Source organism: Episyrphus balteatus, chromosome 3, assembly GCF_945859705.1.
Source record: "Episyrphus balteatus chromosome 3, idEpiBalt1.1, whole genome shotgun sequence".
Classification (NCBI taxonomy): domain Eukaryota; kingdom Metazoa; phylum Arthropoda; class Insecta; order Diptera; family Syrphidae; genus Episyrphus; species Episyrphus balteatus.
The window spans coordinates 70,892,079-70,912,337 of NC_079136.1; the positions used below are offsets into that span (position 1 = coordinate 70,892,079).

Genomic DNA, 20,259 nt, shown 5'->3' on the forward strand with positions numbered 1-20,259 from the left:
CAAAAGAAAAAATTTAAAAAAGTCTTTTTTTAAATTTCGTGCATTGGTACAGCGAACAGGAAGTGCACTTTTTAAACTTCAAATTTGTATTGAAAATGACTGGATGGAGCTACAAAATTAATTTTTGCGCAACAAATTTTGTTTTGCAAAGCTACAATTTCTAGAAAAGAAAAAAATTTGAAAATTCAACTTTTTTGAAAATTTTGACCGTTACATATGAAATTGAGTCTTATTTTAGCGGAATATTGAATAACAAAAAAACTAATCGAGCTACAAAATCGAGGTTTTTGGATTTCGTCTTAGTCTAGGTTACTTCAAATTTCTGGAAAAAAAAATTTTGGAATTTGGCATTTTTTTGGATTTTGAAAGGGTACTTTTGAGGTGTATTTTTAAAACAAAATCTTGAATATTTCAAAAACGGTTTGAGCTACAAAATTGTGGTTTGTATCAAAAATAATGTATTCAAAAGCTACAATTAATGGCAAAAGAAAAAATTTTAAAAAGTGAATTTTTCAAAAAGTCTCCACTGGCCTTCTTTAAGTTTAAATAAAAAATGACTGGGTGGAGCTACAAAATTAATTTTTGCGCAACAAATTAGCATTTAATTAGCTACAATTTTGGGCATCAAAAAAATATTAAATTTCCTACTTTCGTCCGCTAACTTCAGTCTTATTTTAGCGGAATTTTTAATATCAAAAAAACTGTTAAGGCTACAAAATCCAAGTTTATGGAATTGAAAAGCATTTAAAAAGCTACAAATTCGGAGGCCAACTTAACTCATTTATTTTAATTATTTCAGATTTTGTCCGCTAACTTCAGTCTTATTTTAGCGGAAAATTCAATAACTCAAAAACTAAACGAGCTACAAATTTTTGGTTTGCGCAACAAATTAGCATTTAATTAGCTACAATTAATGAGACTAATTTGGTTTTATTCCGCCACAAAGTGTCCGCCAAGATAAGGGACGTCAAATCTCAATATCTGTTCCTTTGGACTTAGGGTATGCAAGGTTTTTGATGCCAGCAATTTCCATAAAACCCTGCGTTAAGATGTCCAATGAACACTTTTTCAAAATTTCTAAAAATTCATGATTTTCCTCAAAATTTTTAAATGTAAAATGAAGAATTTAAGTGTTGCGAAAAAGTCGGGATAGGGTTCCAGCGACGATAGCAGCCCTCCAATATTGGTCCTAGGAGCCGATGTATTGATAACTTCAGACTAGTTGTAAAAATAGGTACCTAAAATTGCAACCTTACCCCCTAAGATATATGTAGATTTTTTAAATTCAAAACAAGAACACTTGCTGAACTGATAAGGCAATAATTGCATTTTTATCTTTTGTCACTATTGTAGACATTTTTTTATAGCAAATACATTTTTCTATCAAAAAGGGGTTCTAAAAGGTACAATTCTGAAGTTTGAGTCACCAAGGCTAAATATAATATTTGTGATTCAAGAAGGAAGTTCTAAAGTCCACAAATATGACGAACATATGTATGGGAAAATAAAAATGCGCGCCATCATCATCAACATCATCGTTCGGTGTTTTGAGATATATAATGGGGGTGAGAACATGTAGCACTGTCAGTATAAAAGAATATTCTATCTATCGCGTGTCTTGATTTTAAATTGTAGATAATTTTTTTTTAAGTATTTTTATTTTCAAAGTTTATTTATTTTTTTGCTTTTCGTTTTTGTTTTGTAAGTGTGCGTGCGTTTGGCTGTGATAGAAATAAAGAAAGGTAAAATAAATTAACTTCCAAATGCGGTGGATTTGTGTTTATGGGGGCGATAGTGTTAATTAGTGGTTTTGCAAACTTTAAATGATTCTAGTCTAAATTGAGTGCGTTTTGTGGTTGTTTATTACAACTTAATGAGAAAAACTTCAAATAAACAAACAAACTTTTGGGAATAGAAAAAGAAGTTCGTTTTGATTGTTTGTATTAAGCGGTAAAATCGATATTTGCAAAAACAAAAAATGTGGTGCAAATAATGTTAGAAAGTTGATTCTTGTTCTAGTTTCTAGTTAACGAATTTATTCCCTTGAGTTGGAAGGGCATTAAAGCATTCTCTAAAAATATTTCAATAAAAAGTTTTAAATAAAATAAACTACCTAAAACATACAAATTTATGTACAAAATCAAATCTTGAATTTTAATAGAATCTTAAAGTGTTTTTCATCTTTACCCTGATTTATCTGATTATTGGAAAATTGGACCATAGTCAAAAAAAAAAAAAAATAAAAATATAATTTTTAGTAGAAATAAAAATTAAATATTTTTCTCAAAAACAGTTTTAGTAAGTTATACATTTACATAAATAAAATGGACCTTGAGATTTCTAAATTCTTCTTGTGTGTACTCGGTTTGTTAAAAAATTTACTGCTCTAAAGACAATGTCAACTTACTTCATTAATTTATGGAAAAGAACTGTGCTTTGGACATTCTCTACGTTTTTTTAATTTTTAATGTCAAAAAACTAGTTTCGGCCTTTTTTTTATTTTCAAAAATGGCTCCTGTGATTTTGACATGAACAAAATTAATATTGAGAATTTGTTTAATCTTTAATCTTCCTTTTTTTCGGATTAAAAGCATTATTATTTATGTAAAAAAATTTTAGGCCATCTGGTTTGTTTAAACTATGCTTTGCAATATAAACGCTTCAAGGATAATAATTTTATTTTAAAGTATAGCAGAATAGTAACAAACATTCATGTGAATATTGAACAAAATCGCCCTGCATGTCATCGGTGGAGCATGTTTTTCCCTCTGGAAAGTACATATGAATATAAATTATATTGATTTTCGAATAATCATTCCCTACGGTGCTAATAATTGAATAAAATTAAACATAATTTGCAAACGTACCTACATTGCAAGGATAAATTAACAGTGACAGTGATAATCCCAAATCGTAGAACGCAACTGATGTAAAATTTTGAACAACTGTATGCTTATGACAATCAGTGAATTTTCTTACAACAAAAGTTAATATTTCTTGATCACCGATTTAATTGTGTTCATTAGTTTTTTAATTAGTTTTTTTACGGTCACTACGGCGTATGCGTACTTTTTTATGTATGGAAAAATCTTTATCGTTAATGCAAATTTTATTTTTGAAAAATGAATCAAGTCAGTATTAAAATTAAATTTAAGTAACTTTATGTTTAATGAAAAGTTGAAAAATATTAATAGTTCAGATTTCAAGGCAAGCTCCTGTAAGTCACAGCCAAAATTTCGCAGGAACTATTTCAAAATGCCAAAACCTTAATGAGATTTTTTGTAATATTTTCTGATATATTATCTAATGGGACTGATCTAAAGAGAGTATGACATTTTGATTCAGAAATAAATATTTTGAATTTATTTTCATGAGAAACAAAGAAATTAAGAAAAACATAAAAATGTTTTGAAAACTACAAAAAAAAAATTCAAATGTTTTAAGCTTCAAATCAAGTGTTCAACTAAATTTAAAGAATTTTTTGTTTGCCGTTTTTTAACAAAATAGTTTTTTATATAAAAAAATTCAAACAAATTTAAAAAAATTAGAAGTTTTTACGTATAGTTAATATTATTTGTATATGCATCAAAAAGAAAATATTAATCGAAAAATTCATGGAACCATAAAAAAAATTGATTTTTCAAAAAAAAAAAAAAAAATCCAAAAATATTTTTTTTTATTTTTCTTAAATTTAGTTTTTGTGCAAAAATTTTTGTTGAAATCGGTTTAATGGTTTATGAGGAAGTCCTAAATGAGGATCAGTATTTAACATAAAATTAGACAGTTAGTTAACAAAAATTAATCTGAGAGTTTTTGAAAATGAATTGCACATTTGATTCTTGGCCTTCAACAAAAAATTCAAAGCATGAAATCCAATATTTTTTCAAATAATACTTCTAGCCAAACTGGATTTTAGTAATTTCCAATGATAAAGAAAGGATGTGTCAATCAATAGAACGAAAAAAAAAACACCTTATGAAATTAAAAAAAATTATCGATTAATTTTATTTGCAAAAACAAATTTTAATTATGTTCCTAAGAGTATTTTTTATACCATTGATGTTACCAGACTAATCGTTGATTTCCGAATGTGCCAAAAACACACATTTTCAAAGTTTAAAAAATAAAATAAACAAAATGTATGCCAGCTGTCATGAAACGTTTTTAACACCTACTATAAAAAAAAACACCCATTTACCAATTCTAAAGTATTCTTTTGATCCTATAGGTATTCTTATTCTAAAACCAAAACTTTTTTTTTTATTCTTAATTTTTTCGTATCATTTTACCTGTACTAGATTTTTTGAAGTTATACTTCTTATGGGACTGTGGGTGTAAAAATTTGTTTTTTGACAAGAATGTCAAAGGGATTATGACGCAATCGCCATCTCGGAGACAATTGGGCAGCAGGGCTGCCGTTTTACCTTTAGAGTTGGTAGTACTTTAGTATTTAAAAATGCAGTACGGTAAAAAAAAACACGGGAAAAGAAAACAACATAGATTTAAACTAATTTTTTATTCATATAAAGGCCATCAATCGTAGATAAAATTTAGCCCTGGAAATTGGTATGAAGATTCTTAATTTCCAATTATAAAGATTTTTTCATGCATACCTAACTATATTCAGGGAAGTCAGATTGTCTTGGGTTAAGATACGGAGATAGCATCAAAAAATTTCCTAAGAATACCATAAGCTGAGATTGTTAAAAAATACGCTCTTTGATTATTTTCATAATAATATAAAAGAAAAATAATAAAAATATTAAATGAAATTCAATTAATATACTGAGTGAGAAGTATAACTTCAGTCGCGTGTACATGTGTACACACTCTTTTTTTATTTTTGTATTTCAAATAATTGAAAAAGCTTAAAGTTAATTCACTACAACTTAAAACAAGAAAAATATACCTTGGCTTCAAAGTTTTCCCTATAAATACAAAAGATGACATTTCGTGCTTCAATGTTCTTCAATGATTTTCCATATTTTGACTTCTTACCAATCCAGTATTTAAATCTTCCTATCTCCACATTATTTCACTGTGCAAAAGCTCTCAAAACTAATTAACATTCCTTGAGCCTCTCTGAATTCATTAAATCATTTCCCGACCCATAAATTTCATTACCATAGAAGATATTTTTCTACTTTATTACTTTTTATTAACATATTCTATTCATATACAGAGTTTTCTTTTTATTTCTCTTAAATCTTGATATTTTTGTCCTTTTATATTAAATTAATTTTATTCTCTTGAAAATATACAAATCTGCATTTTTGCAGGGTTCCGTAGGGTATTATGGAGAGCTTTTCATCTCAATATTTAATTTTTCATCAATTTTCCAGCCTCTTTTCGTCATTCACAATAATAAATAAACAAAACAAAGCTATATAACATCAAGCCCATGAGTATAAATTGTAACCTTTCTTCCCATAAAATAAAAAAGAAAGACAATACTATCCCTTTTGTAATTTCAGTTATTAATCTGACAAATCCATTTTGTTTCTCTTTTCAGTGTGTATAGTATATCTACAAAAAACAACAATAAAATAAATGAAAATGAACTCGTTCAACACAAATGCACATGACTTCCGGTCGTCGTCGAAACGGAAATGCTTTTCTCTCACTTGCTGTTTGATATTTGTCCTTTTGATGTCACAGGCTTCCTGTCGGCCATCCGAAACCGACAACGACAATGGCAGCAGTGATGCCCTCACATACAACGACAAAGACTACGTTGATCCTGATGACATCGATGTATGTACAACAGACACACAAAAGTTTATTTCTTTTTTTTTTATATTTCTTCCCAAATGCTTACATTTATTTTTTTTTTTTTTGTATTTTCCATTACGCACAGTGGAAGAACTTTGCAGCTGTCGAAACCACATCGAAAGTCCATCCGATTATATACTACAAGGAGGACATTGTTAGCGAGGATTATGGCATGTCATCACAATGATTTGTGTTCTCTGTTATTATTTTCATAAATGTTATATTTTTTGTATCTCTAGATCCTAGCAAGGAAAAATCTAAGAAGAAAACCGAAGAGGAAGATCCAAAGAAAGTAAAAGAAATTAAACCACACCACAGTCGAAGAAAGTACAAAGAAATATCTCGACATCACAGACATCGCAATCAAACTGAAAGCTATCGATATATTAAACCGGAAAAGGTATATTTTGATATTAATCCGATTGAGCATCAAGGCGGCAGCAGCACCAAAGAGCATAGCGATGAAGATGATTACAACAAGTTCAACGAAGATGATATTCATATTGAAGTTATATCATTGCTTGATGATGAGGAGGACAATACAAATCCCAAGGATATCCAAAACGAATCTAAAAATTTATTAAATAAAAATCCAAAAAAATATAATCATCGACATCGGCGTGATGTGAGAATAGAAGAGGACGAGGATACGATGAAAAATATACGATTGCGTCATAAACGAAATCCTTTCTACAATCCAGTTTCGCATTATTCAAATGTGATACCAATGTACGGAGGAGTGCCCTATAAGAATCATTTATTTATCTATTCGAAGTGAGTGTGAATTATATATATGATTTAAGAATTATTATATATTAATTTAATTTTATTTTTTACACATATAAAGGGTTCCAGTTAGATCACCAAATTATAATTTACCAGGTTATGTACCCAAAAATCCTACCCCAACTCCATCTTCTGTTGGTAACCGTGTTGGAATTTCAGATGACGATTTGCCAGTTTGGGGATCGGTAGATTTGCCACCATCAGGTATGTATTTTTGATGAATTTGATAGATTTTATTAGTTTTTATTAAATAAAGACAATGAGTTGGAATGAATTACATAGTACTTTAAAATCAGTTTTCTCACGATGAATTCGAAAATAAGATAAAAAAATCGGTTTTACTGAAAAATTAAAAATAAGCATAGTAAATACTGAAGTGTGTTTATGACTTTTTAGAAAAATCTTAAAATAAGGAGTTTTTGAGAACAATCCCTATACTCTTTCTATACTCGTACACTACGTAAAAAGCTTTAAGAAAATATAATATGTTGAATTTCTAGGGAAGAAATTGTTTAACAACTTTACTGTCCACATTTAATGATACTTTTAATATTATATAACAGAATAGTGAAAACGTTTGATTACAATATTTATTAACAGAGGTATACAATAACAGAAAGTCATGTAAGAAAAAAAGGAAATTTGTATTGGACTTGCATGTGAGGTACCTACAGCTGAGACCTCAACGGATGGGTCGATCTATCTCAAACTTAGTTGATAAGAACCGTTTTATTTCTCTTCAAAAGAATTTTTGGAATCATATTTTTAGCACCAACAAAAAAGATACCTTGCATAATTTTCAACGATTTCGTTAAAAAAAAATAAAGTGGTATTCAAAAAAAAAAAAAAAACGCTTTTCTCAAAAATCTTTTTTATAAAGATTGATCTTTTTGAAAAACTGCATTTAATTTTTTATTAAACTCTATTTTTATAAAAGAAATCCAACTGTGGACTTTGTTTGAAGATTTAACCAATTAAAAAACATGTTTTATTTATTTAAGGAACCAATTGTTTAAATTAATAATTGTATAGATCCACATTTGCGCGTCCCAGCCCAGGGGAAGATTTTATTTTGATATGTTTCAGAAGTCTTATCTAATTTTTTTTTTATCCGGCTTCCCTCCAGACACCCAAATTTTGAATATTATTTTCTGTAGATATTATTGGTAGTCAAGGTACCTAGAGTATAAAATAGAAATTCTTTTAGGTCCAAAAAAAAATCATTCAAATTGTTTAAAAATCATTTTTTTTAAACAAGCCGAATATTTTGAAAAATTGTATCAATAAGAAATTATTTTTTACTTGCGATTGCGATATAGGTACTATATATCTATTTATCGTAAAAATAAAAAGCTGAGATAACAATTTTCCATGATATTACGATGATAGAGAATACGAAGAAAGTGAGTCTCGAAAGTTCGTCTGTTCGTCAGTCTGTGCGCATGTATGTCGGTCTGTAGAAGGAGCTACAGCGTAAACGGATGGGCCGATCTGCTTCAAATTTGGCATGTAGCAGTTTTTGGATCCCGTACAAAAGGGTTTTAGGAATTAATTTTTTTGAAACAAAAATACCCGTACCTTGTTTTATATCAATTTAAGTTTAATTTTCTCAAAAACTGCTCCTACGATTTTTATTAAAAAATCAAGTATAAGTATTTAAATAAGGTCTATATTTTAATGAAAAAGTTTTTTTTTCCTTTGAACCATTTTTTAAATTTCAAATTATCTTCCAAGTTACTAGTTTAATTTTAAAGATTTTTTTTATGCGAAAACATTTATATTGCCTTAATTTAAATCAAAAACAAAGTTTGAAAAAAAATAATTTTTGGAATTTAAAAAAAATTTGAGTTTTTTTTTTTTGAAAAATTAAATTTTCAGAAACGTGACATTGAATTTTTTTGAAATTTTGGTTTTAAGTGTTCATTAAAAGTTCCTACAAAATGGAATACCAAATTATATATTTAAATTTTTTTTCTTCAAAAAATTATTTTTAACGATTTTGAATTTTTTTTTCTACAAATGATCTTTATAAAAAAATTAAACTGCATACTTTTTTTGGAGATCAATTTCATTTAAATTATTGTTTTTTTTTTTTAATTTTAAGAACGAATTTTAAATTTTTTTTATACATTTACCAAATTTGTATATAAAAAGTTGTTAGTTCTAAGAGCAAGTTCGTGCGATCCAGTTATGCATTTTATTTTTTAATGTCTCTAGCGATTTTTAAAATCTCGTTTTTGCTATACGAGAAAATCAATAGGACACTTTGTTTTGGAGTCCAAACCATTAAAAAAAATGTTTTAATCTGTGAACGTTTAATTTTTTTCTTTTAAATTCAGAATTAATGAATTAAGAAATTAAGATTTTCAACGGAATTCCTTATATGCATTTTGATGGGATAAAACGTATTTTATAGTCATTAAAAAATCTTTCCGCCTGATGTGATAAAAGTTAAAGTACAAGTTCAAAATTTGGATTTATAATAATAACCCTTGATTTTGTTTAGCAGAAATAACTAAAGATTAGCAACTTAATAGAATACCTATTTGAGACATGGAGACCAGGAGTTTCATTACCCTAATTTTGATAATATTGGGTTTATTGTCCTATTACTAAAAATAATAATTTTTGTAAAGTTGTGGTGCTGTGGTTGGTGGTGGTACAATTTATTAGATATTATTTTATAATAATCAAACAAAGTTGAAGAAAAATAACAAACATGTAATTTATTTTAGCGAATACTCAAGCGCCACCTAGAACATTGCCACCCAGAAGACCACCACCTCCAATACTCCAACGTGGAGACGAGGATTATGTAACTTCTTCTCCTGTTGAAAATCGAAGAGGTACTTCTTCTCCAATTCAGAATCGAGTATCGGGACAAGATACGGGCTCAGGTAAATCAATTCATCCTTCTCTACAGTAATCATCCTAGTCCACTTTTTATCGAAATTATAAAAATTTGGAACAATGAAACCTTGCCTAGTTTTGTTTCATAGAAAAAGCTAAATTTTCAAGTTTAAAATAAGTAGCTTATTAAATAAAAGACATCGCAAAGAAGCTCGAAAAGACAAACTTCCTTTGTAAAGCTCAAAAAAAAAAAAAAATACTCAGGCAGCGACTTAGCACGTTTTGAAGGACTTGTTACCCTAAATACAATACTTTAGATTAAAATTGCAATAAACCTCCAAAATCAGAATTAAGGGCCAAAAAGAGTTTTTTTTTGAATGACTGATTGATAGTTTAATTCCATATTTTTGAAGTTATACTTCTTATGGGACGGTGGGTATGAAAATTTGTTTTTTGACAAGAATGTCAAAGGGATTATGACGCGATCGATATCTTCGAGACAATTGGGCAGCAGGGCTGTCGTTTCACCTTTAGAGTTGGTACCTAGTACTTTTGTATTTGAAAATGCAGTACGCCGCAGTACGGTAAAAAAAAACTCACAACATGCAGCAAGTTGCATGTTTCATGTCGTAAGATGCATGTGGCAAGTACCATGTGGCATGTAACATGGTGCAAGTGCATGTGGCAAGTAGCACGAGGCATGTGGTATTCAGTATGCAAAATGAGGCAAGTTGCGTGTGGCAAGTTGTGTGTGGCAAATTGCATGTGGCAAGTTGCATGTGGCAAGTTGCATGTGGCAAATTGCATGTGGCAAGTTGCATGTGGCAAGTTGTGTGTGGTAAGTTGCATGTAGCAAGTTGCATGTGGCAAGTTGCATGTGGCAAGTTGCCAAAAAAAAAAACAGAAATGTAAATACTCATAAACAAAAGAAAAAAACAACATAGACTAAAACTAAACCTGTATTGATATAAAAGCCATCAATCGTAGATAAAATTTAATTTTTTTTTTCTCAAAAATTTAGCCCCGGAAATTAGTATGAACAGATTGTCTTGGGTTAAGGTATGGAGATAGCATCAACAAATTTCCTTAGATCACCATAAGCTGAGATTATTAAAAAATACGCTGTTTTATTATATATAATAATATAAAACAAAAATAATAAAAATTTAAAATATCAAATGAGAAGTATAACTTCAGTCGCGTGTACATGTGTACACACACTCTTTTTTTCATTCCAAATCAAAATACCCTAAAGTTTTGGGTTAGAAAAATTATAAGAAATTTTGTATTTTGAATAAATCGATGTTTTTTTTTATTTCAGTTAATACTCAGGCGCCACCTAGAACACTGCCACCAAGGAGACCACCACCTTCAATCCTTCAAAGTGGAGATGAGGATTATAGGGCTTCTCCTAATCGAAATACAAGACCTCCAGGTAATTATTTAATTTCAGTATTTTCTTATAATTAAATCAATCTCCTTAATTTATTTTAAAATTAATAATAATCACTTTTTTTCAGCAGCAACTCAAAGAACAACACCACGTCCACGTACAACACCACGTACAACACAACGTCCAACACCAGCACAAGAATCATCACCTCGTACTTTGTCAGCTTGCATTTGGGCAATATCATCGTGCTGTGATAATAGAAATACAGAAATTCGTTATCAATGTTTTGAACGATTAGGCTGCCAAGGTGCCTTCTGGGATCTTAATCCCTGTGCCGATGATATCTACAGATCTGCCGTTGATGCTGCTGATCAATTTCTTGATTAGATGAGACAACAATATTTTTTGTTTCAGTTTATTTGTTTCGTGTGAAGCATGGAATCGTTGCTTATTTATTTAAAAAAAAAAGGAAACAGAACTTATTCTGTATACTTACAAGTAATTAAGAAAAATGCATTTAAAAATACTTTATTTTTCAACCAACGCTATTATACTAATAGTTAGAAACTAGCGTGTTGGTGAGCTATAAAGTGTGATGTTTTTATGTTAATTTTAAAAATTTTATCGAATAATATACAATAATTTTTGATTTTGTACACAAAAATGGAAATACTGTTTTTTTTTTTAAGTTTTCTTTTTTAACATTTCTAACACTTACTCGTACATGAAGTATTGAAGATCTTCAAGGGTTGAGCTATTTTTGGAACAGTTATTTAAAGACATTTTTGTTTAGACTATTGCCCCTCCCGCCTCAAAGTGTGGAGAAAACCAGATGCGTCCCCCTCCCATACCAAACAAATTTATTGGATGGAAACTTTCTTTAATTGAAACCTTCTACAAAAAACCGTTATCAAATCTTGGCGCCCAAGTTATTGTATTCGTGCCAAGGGGATGGATGTTTCAGGATCGTCATATGCTGAGAATTAAGTTTTTTTTGGGTAACATGGAGTTTGAATTGAAACAAGGTTGCCGTAACATAATTGAACAATTCACTGGTTTGCCGAAATCTTAAAACATTTTTGTTTTTTACGGTGACCATACTTTTGTTACTTTTCGAGTTCTTGTCTATAACTTGAATAAAATGCCGAATTTGAACATTTTTACTAAGTAACGTCATTTTTTACCGTTTTACTAAATAATTACTTTTTTATTAAAGACAATATTTCATTAGCGAGATTAACCTCAGTTAAGGCTTATTCCTACAAATAAACGTTTTTTTTTATATTGGCTTTATTTATCTGGCGATTGAAAAATCAGGGCTTATTAAAATAAGAAATTATTCTGAAGAATTAATTCTCAAAATGTGTGACGCCATTATTAATCATCTACTTTGAATAAATATTAAAAAATTGCATCAGAGCTTTAACATGCGTTCTCTAACAAATTCAAAGCATGCCCAATGCCCAAATGGCATTGCCCATATATGTAGGTACCTATGGGGTCATGATCATATTCATTTTCAAAGACTTTACCCAACAGTGTCGTAACTGAATCGCTTACACTGGTCAGTAAAATTAAAATTTTGTATGAAAAAAGAACCAAAACATACTTTTCTCAAGGTTTTAAGAGCGCTGAACTCCTATCGGAAGTCAGAAAAAATCGATTGGCCTCCGTTTTTTAAATATTACCGTTATAAAACGCAAAAAACGTCATTTGACTGTTTAAGAGGTTAAGTTTTAATGTGAAGTAATTGAACTCAACATAATTTGTAACCTCTTGTCTATAAGAACCCTTTAAACCGTCAAATAAGTTTATTTCGGTTCTTGTGGCAAAAGTGCTGCTGACCAGTTTTATTGAATCCATGACAATCTTTGACGAGTAAAGGCCAGATGCATACCGAAGTGTCAGTGTACGTACACCTCAGGGAGGAATCTTTTTTTCGTTTTTTTTTTTTTAAGGTTGAACCCTATGAGAAAAGTAGAGTATAAAGTAACTTTGCCTACGCGGATGACCTAGTTATTCCAGTATCAGGCAAATTTTAAGCCATTATCAGCAAAATTATGAATTGATCAACTGGTTGTGGAACAGGAATTTAACGAAAGCAGAACCGATTTTATGCTTTTCACTACTAAAACCAAAATCGCCATACAATTACCCTAAGCTATATAATAAAGTTACACAGTATTCTTGAATTGAAGATCCAGTCCAAATTCTGATGATTATCATGCCTGCAGAATATGGTTTGGGAAAAAGTGGAACATTAAAATTTAATATGTGCACGAACACAGGACTTGCTCTTTTCGGTTTTGTTCAACGGAGCTTAAGTGGTGTGCTCCATTTCCTACCGCTAAAACTTCATATCAAATATCAGGTTACCTGTCTTAAAGATTAAAAAAAAAAACTGATTTCTATTGGCATAAAGGATTCAACAAATCTAAGACCCAAAGCTTAAAACATATTGTCCCTGAAGAATACACAAAGAATGTAGCCCACTAGTAAGTAACCTTATCGTTTTTGTAGAGAAAGACCGTGTGTTAAATTAGGTAGTTCTTATTTTTTTTTTTTTTTATTAAACTACGTTGAAAAAATTAATTTCGACAGAATTGACGATATTTGCATTATTTTGGGAACAATGCAGCTGACTCTTATGGTTTTATATTAAGATATTGTATCAAATTAAGCATCGTATCTAAAAGAGTTAAAATAGGTTTTTCAGTTATGTAAATAATAATTGAGAGTCAAATGAGGATATGCAAATATTTATGGTAAAAGAGTGCTTTTTTTAGTGTGGAAAGTGGATGTTTTTAGCAATTACCATTAATTGCTTTTTTAAAACTGGTAAAACTTATAATTTTTAATGTTGTACAGAATACAGACAACAAAAATTACAATAAATATTTTGAGGATGGATTATGGATAGATTCTCATTAACAAATAACTCGAAGGCATGTTTCATGTTTCGTATCTCAATCAATCAAAAGTGTTTTTTTTTTGGCATAGGTACATTTTCCCTTTTTAGTGTTTTTTTTTATTTCTCATTTCTTTCGTTGAAATTCTAGTTGGAAAATTTCAGATTCGTTGTAAGCACCCCATATTACTAAATCCACTACTATCCTTAGAAACTTGAATCCGTCAACTACCTAAACAATGTTTAAAATTTGAAACTTTCTAGACACTTAAACATCATTCATCACTTTTAAAATATTTCGATGGTCTCGGAAAGTATACCACAACCCTTAATGCCTAATTTGTTACTGAAATTAATAGCTTCGATAATCCCCATACACGTGTATGCATAATTTCATCAATAAATTGTTATATTTATGTATTTTTTTTACAACTGTTTAATAGTGAATCAAAAATTATAAATACCAAAATAACCCAAAATCGTACCACAAATACATAATACACAACTAGAAGCACAATATATAGACCAAACAAATGCTATTATTGCGGCTAGCTGCATGCTACATGCATCTGCCAGCCTTTGGGGGTAAACAAAAATATTCAAATATTCAAATTGTACCGAAGCTAGGCAATATTGCGTGAATCGAAAAATCCTTCATCCATGAAATCCTATCATACAAAATATAAATTTTGAACGAAAAAAAAGAGTAGAATTCAGCGCACAAAACTTACCGCTTGAGCTGTCGTAGGACTTCGGGACGTTCGTGTTGGCCCGCTTAATCTCTCGCCTTCCCATTGCTGATGCTATTGTTGCTGACGTAGTTGCGCTTGCGATGGCCGCTATCGATGGTGGCGAAGAACCGTTATTGGTGGTGGTGGCGTTAGCGGCTGTGGTGCTGCTGCTGGAGCCTGGATCTGGGTTAGAGTTGGATGCGCTTGTGATGGGGGATTGGTACCCTTCAAGGGGTTGAACCACCGATTCTCGGGAGTGAAATGAATTTGTAGTGACTGTGAAGGAGGAATGAGTAGTAGATTGAGTGTGATGATGTTGATGAGGATGCGGATGTGAATGAGGATGTGGATGTTGGGTGTGCGCTGCTGCCGTTGATGAGGTTGATGATGTGGATGACGTGGAGGAGACGACGGCTGCTGCTGATGCTGCTGCTGTTGTTTGTGGTGACGAGGGTGCGGATTGTTGTTGTGATGTTGTTGGATGGTGGGCAGCACTCGCCGAGAACGATGGTTTACGTATTGATGCTGGTCTCAAACCCTTGACCGGGTACAACGGGTACTATCGTCCAGCAACTCGTACCCAATCGCGGTTTTCACTATTATACCAAATACCTGTAACGATGGTTTTATTTAATTGGGTTTTTATCTTTGACGAAAAAAGTTATTCAGCATAGGTAGGTATTGCTTCCCGCAAGTATTTTCTCTGCGATGCAAGGAATATAAGGATATAGGAGTACTTTGGGTACATACAGGTGCAGGTGCATGAAAAAGCACTAATCGAATTCAATTGAATTTCGATCCTGGCACAACCCTCCTATTTAACCATGTGAGTGGATGTAGCATACCAGGCCGGAAAAACAATTATATTGAGTTTGAATTTACACACACACATGGCCATCAGTATGGGTATGCATGTGTGTAGGTATATGGTGTTGTAGAGTTTTATGTTAATGGATAGTGCTTTGTGTTTTGAGTAAGAGTTCCTGCATTCAGGATCATGATTTAATTTATTAAATTCCAATTGTTTGTATTGTTTTTGTTGTTGTAGTTTGGTGTGTTTTTGTGCGCGTTTTATTTGTTCCCACCAAAATTTTAGGGTTTTAAGATAGAAGTTGTGAAAACTATTATTTATCTAGGTTATTTTGGGTAAATAAGCTGATGCCTGTACCGCATGAAGGTTATTTGAGTTGGTATTTGAGTTAAGTTGCCTTTTTTGGTTCCAAAAAGGCGGCTTCTCTAAGCTGCTAAAATCTGTTTGACTACCAAAAAGCAAACAATAATTTTATATTCATGGAATCAAGTTAGTTTATGGTAATAAGAGAGTTATGGGTTGACTATATGTTGGGAAAGAAGGAAGAGTTATTAGTTTGGCTGTTCTTATTTTTTTGGTATGGTAAATTGGTAATATCAACAAGTCGGTATTACTCATTTGCATATAAAGAGTAAAATTTGAATTTATAATAAATGTATATCTACCAAAACTCAATCTTCGTCGAATTTTATTCCACGTATAATTTTTCAAGTGCAACATTTGTTTCTATTATTTAGGTATATTTTGCATTTTAAAACAATGGTATTAGAAATGCATTTACTAACGATAACAATATTTCTAACTCCAATAGCCAATTATTTATATGTGTCAATTTTTGCAAGCTTTAATAAAATTTGCACAGGAAAAAAAAGAAAAAAAAACGCATAGGAAAAGAAAATTATTGGCAGCATTTGGCACCTCAGATATTTAAATGACACTGAAAACTGTCATTACAGAAAATAACTAAAATGTCATTCAAAAATATTAAATCTCAAAAAATGTAAATATTGTGGGTCTGAAAGCCATTATGTAATGTCTCCTGCTTACCAAGCTGAAGTGGATTTAGTCGGCTTTTACAACTTATGTTTTTAAATTTTAGGACTGAAAAGACGTATCAATCTTATGATAAAATTCAAGTAGCTAACATTGTTTATTTTATTTTATTTGAATTTTAAATGCTAATTTTATATTTATTATTATAATTGAAAAAAATTATAAGATTTTGGTTCCGTGATTTCTTTTTTTTCAAATGCATTTTAGGATAAAAAAAATTTCATAATTTCTTATATGTACCTATGTATTAAAAAATTAAATTTATAAATAATTTTGAAACAAAAAAAATTAAAACTGGTATGCCAATTTTGATAAGTTAATAATTTTAAACAACGAAGATAATAAATTTTTAGTAATTTTTTTTTTTTACTTACAAAATGTGTCGGAAACTTTAAACTAATGATTTCCATGTGTTCTATGCTAGCCAAATTGATCCATGCAGAAAATCTATGAACAATTTTGGACAGTGGAGTAAGAAAACTCTATATAAACATCAAACACATAATAGTAAAAACTCCTTAAGAAGAATATGTACAAATAAGTTCAGTTGAAAGCAAACACATTTTTTTTCAGACGGGCCGGGCATTGAGATTTTAGTGTTTATTTTGGATCACTTTAGAAGAACTTAATACCTAGTACTCAGTTTTATAGTTAGAAACGATTCATTGAATAAAATAAGTCAACAATTCAGTTAAAATCACTAAGCACAAATGTTATTGTAAAAGAAAGAAAAATATCCACTCTGGTGTATACGTACTTTTTTTAAATTTAACTTAATGCATTTTGTACTAACCAAGGAAAATGTTTTAATCAGTTCGCAGTACAAACCGATTGAATAACAGATGAGCGTATATATGGAGGGTTAAGAGCTGAAGTGAATCAAGTCACAAAAAGTGAATTCGGAGATATAACGAGTTAAAGTAGATAAATACGTTTCCATTGAATCTTATATGGTGAATATTTTTTTCGGACAAATGACAAAAATGACAATGGATCAAACTAATGACAGACCTTAGAAAAGTCAAACTTTGCGCTGATTTTAGCGCTACACTTGAATTTTTTTCCTTTTGACATGGTCCGTTTCAGCTGTGAAACTTCCATATTTGCTTTACATACCCATCTTTTTTAACCAGAAACATTTTAACACCCCTTAAAAGCTTAAAGTTAATTTTTTATACCTTGTTGTTTATGTTTAATAGGACTTTTTAAGTGTTTTGTATCAATGCAAGGCAGTTTATTAAAGTTGTTGAAATTTAAGAAATGAATATTTAAGAATGTTTGTATTGCATGCAAGCTATTTATTAGTCTAATTAAGAGGAATGATGAACAAATTTAATTGAATAATTTTAAGTTCAAATAAATTTTAAATTTAGGTTCCAATTAATCGGGTTTGAAAAAATATCAATAAAAAAAAAAAGCATTTGAAATAATAAAAACAAACATATTTAATGCAAATGAAAAATATTTACATTAAAAAAATATTTATTGTTATGTACTAAAAATATTTTCCATTAAAAAAAAATTTTATTACAACTGCAAAATGTGTGACATTAAATATTTTTTTAAAGATTCTCCGAATTTCTTACAATTTTGACTTTTTGACCATGCACTCACTATTTCAACTAAAATTTATGTAAAACCAAATAGTCAAAATTGTAACAAATTCGACGACTATTAAAAACAAATTTAATTCACACATTTTGCATTGAATTTATTTTTTAGTGTATAAAATTTCTTATTTGCAATTATATTTTTTTGAATGCAAAATATTTTCAGCTGTACCTAATAAAAATTTTATTTTCAATGGAAATATTTTTCAGATGCAATAATTTTTTTTTAAAGCAAATTTTTTTCAGTTCCAATAATTATTTTATTTTTAATGCAAAATTTTTATTTGCAGCAAATATTTTTTTTTTATTTTTTAATGGAAAACAAATGCATTTTTTACAACCCTGAAATAAATATCTACTGCCTTCAAAAAAAAAAACTTAAAAAATTTAATTTAAATTTGTTTTTTTTTTAACGACTTCCAGGAACTTTCGAAAAACAGAATTGGAAATCTTCTTAAACTTTCTATCAATTAAACGCATAATGCAAAATGACCAGTAACTCATAGAATATCTACACAATTATTTATAATATCTAACTTTCTAAAAGTTTATCACAGTGGTAGATATAAAACAAAAAAAAAAAACAAAAGTTGTAGGGTGGTTCTTTTACATACAAGGACAAAGGTACTTACGGTGTCAGTGGGTTGTTATGTTTGTGTTTATATTGTGTGTAATATGGTTTGCCGGAATGCCTTTTGACACAAAACTTATTTAAATTCAAATATCAACACTTACCGTGCATTAAAATATGAAATAAACTTTTTTAGTTTTTCCAAATATTTTGTTTGGAATTTCAACTGGATTTAAACGTTGGATATCTGAGCTTGTGTTGTTTGATATTTACAATTTTTGTTCCTTGTTTTAATTCAATCTGAAAAAAGTACAAAAATAAATATATTTTATTACAAAATTAATCAACATTATTTTTATAAACATGCAGTCTTCTAGTGCGTCCTAATTTGAAGCTTCCAAATGTTTTGACTGAACAAAAAATAAAACAAAATTTATTTATAAAATAAAAACCTACTTTATTTTCTTATTAGATACAGTAGACTTCTATTTATGTATATGGGCGTTATAGATATTTTATTCATAGCGTTCAATTTTTTCTTGGAAAAAAAGAGAGCCAGACAACAATTCCTGTTTATTTTTCAAACAACCAAACAAACACCTTTTATTCTGAAAGTTTTCAATTCCATTTTACCAACCTACATCAAAAACTTTTATCTTTGTGAAAAAGGAATCCATGAAACACAAAACTCTATTTACTGCTTGACCATTATAATTTCCAAAGCAAATTTGATCTCTCGTACGCTCGTGTGCACAGAGAAAAAAATACACTGCATTATCTTCTCAGGTATCCAATACCTGATGTGCCTGAACTCTATTGAACACAAACAATTCACCTCCCTCTTTTTACCACTTGCTTTATTTAGTCATCCATCTTCTATGCAAACAAAACACAAATTGCAGAGCACGTTTTTCTCCTGTTGATTCATAGAGAGAATGCGTTACTCATACGCCTCCGTGAACAGAAATAGAAAAGCGAAAAAAATATCATTTAAAAAAAAAATATAAAAGCAAAAGCCTCTAATGCATTTCAGGATTTTTTTTTTCTTCTTCTTACTTTTGTGTTTCTTCTTCGTCGATAGGTTTCATATCGATAGATACAAACACTTCTTTATTCGAGAGTTCTTATTTTTTTTGCAAGGATCTTTGAATGGAAGATATGCTTGCTATGTCTAATGTGTTCTTCCTGCACGTTCATCTAGAAAATAAATCTTACGTGAAGTTTTTTTTCTTTTTCTTTGCTATGTCTGTTTTGAAAGATAAGGTTTCAACTTAAAAGGCATCACTTTTAAGGTTAAATTTATATAAAAATGCATAAATGGCTGTTGAAATGTTATAAAGTTTTTATATCTCGAAAGAAAATAATATCAAAACAAAAGTCTTTTTCGTGGATTTCTGGAATTTTATTGAAATCGGTTAATCGTGTCTCCGAGCACTTTGACTTGAGAAAAAGTTCTTAAAGTTAACACTATTAGTTCTATACAAGATATTTAAAAATATTTATTTATATTTTGACGAAATAACGTCTTATAAATCTCCCATTACGTCTGAGGTTTTTAGCAGTGGGGTATAGATTGCAAATTAAAAATTAAAAATAAGCTACTAGCTATAGCTTATTTGAAATGATATAACCTAAACATAAATACTAATAAATGATTTTTAAGATTTCAATCATTAAATAGGGTAAATAGGGGTAAAAGGAGATGGTAAAAAATATATTTTTTTAAAGGTAATCGATAGATAAATTTAAATGAAATTAAAAAAGTCCAAAAATA

At 29.7% G+C, this 20,259-nt stretch overlaps 2 protein-coding genes across 3 annotated transcripts in view; one reads left to right on the top strand and one right to left on the bottom strand.

Annotated features, from left to right (window-relative positions):
* LOC129913940 (uncharacterized) overlaps positions 1–18,771 on the bottom strand; it is a 71,885-nt gene extending 53,114 nt beyond the window's left edge. Inside the window, exons 1-2 of the mRNA XM_055992942.1 lie at positions 18,650–18,771; positions 14,441–15,052 (exon numbers count right to left, since the gene is read on the bottom strand). Coding sequence (XP_055848917.1) covers positions 14,441–14,504 — 64 coding nt within the window. The 5' untranslated portion in view covers positions 14,505–15,052; positions 18,650–18,771. The remainder of the gene's footprint in view (positions 1–14,440; positions 15,053–18,649) is intronic.
* LOC129913939 (uncharacterized) lies at positions 1,700–11,471 on the top strand. 2 transcript variants are annotated; one of them, XM_055992940.1, is made up of 7 exons: positions 1,700–1,742; positions 5,513–5,754; positions 5,858–5,942; positions 6,012–6,546; positions 6,620–6,762; positions 10,730–10,843; positions 10,929–11,471. In XM_055992940.1, exons 2-7 carry the CDS (start codon positions 5,551–5,553, stop codon positions 11,186–11,188), a joined length of 1,341 nt encoding a protein of 446 aa, XP_055848915.1. In that variant the 5' UTR covers positions 1,700–1,742; positions 5,513–5,550; the 3' UTR covers positions 11,189–11,471. The 2 variants fall into 2 exon arrangements, with proteins under 2 accessions (XP_055848915.1, XP_055848916.1); XM_055992941.1 differs by lacking the exon at positions 1,700–1,742 and having other exon boundaries at positions 10,932–11,471.
* Positions 18,772–20,259: the final 1,488 nt, after the last annotated feature.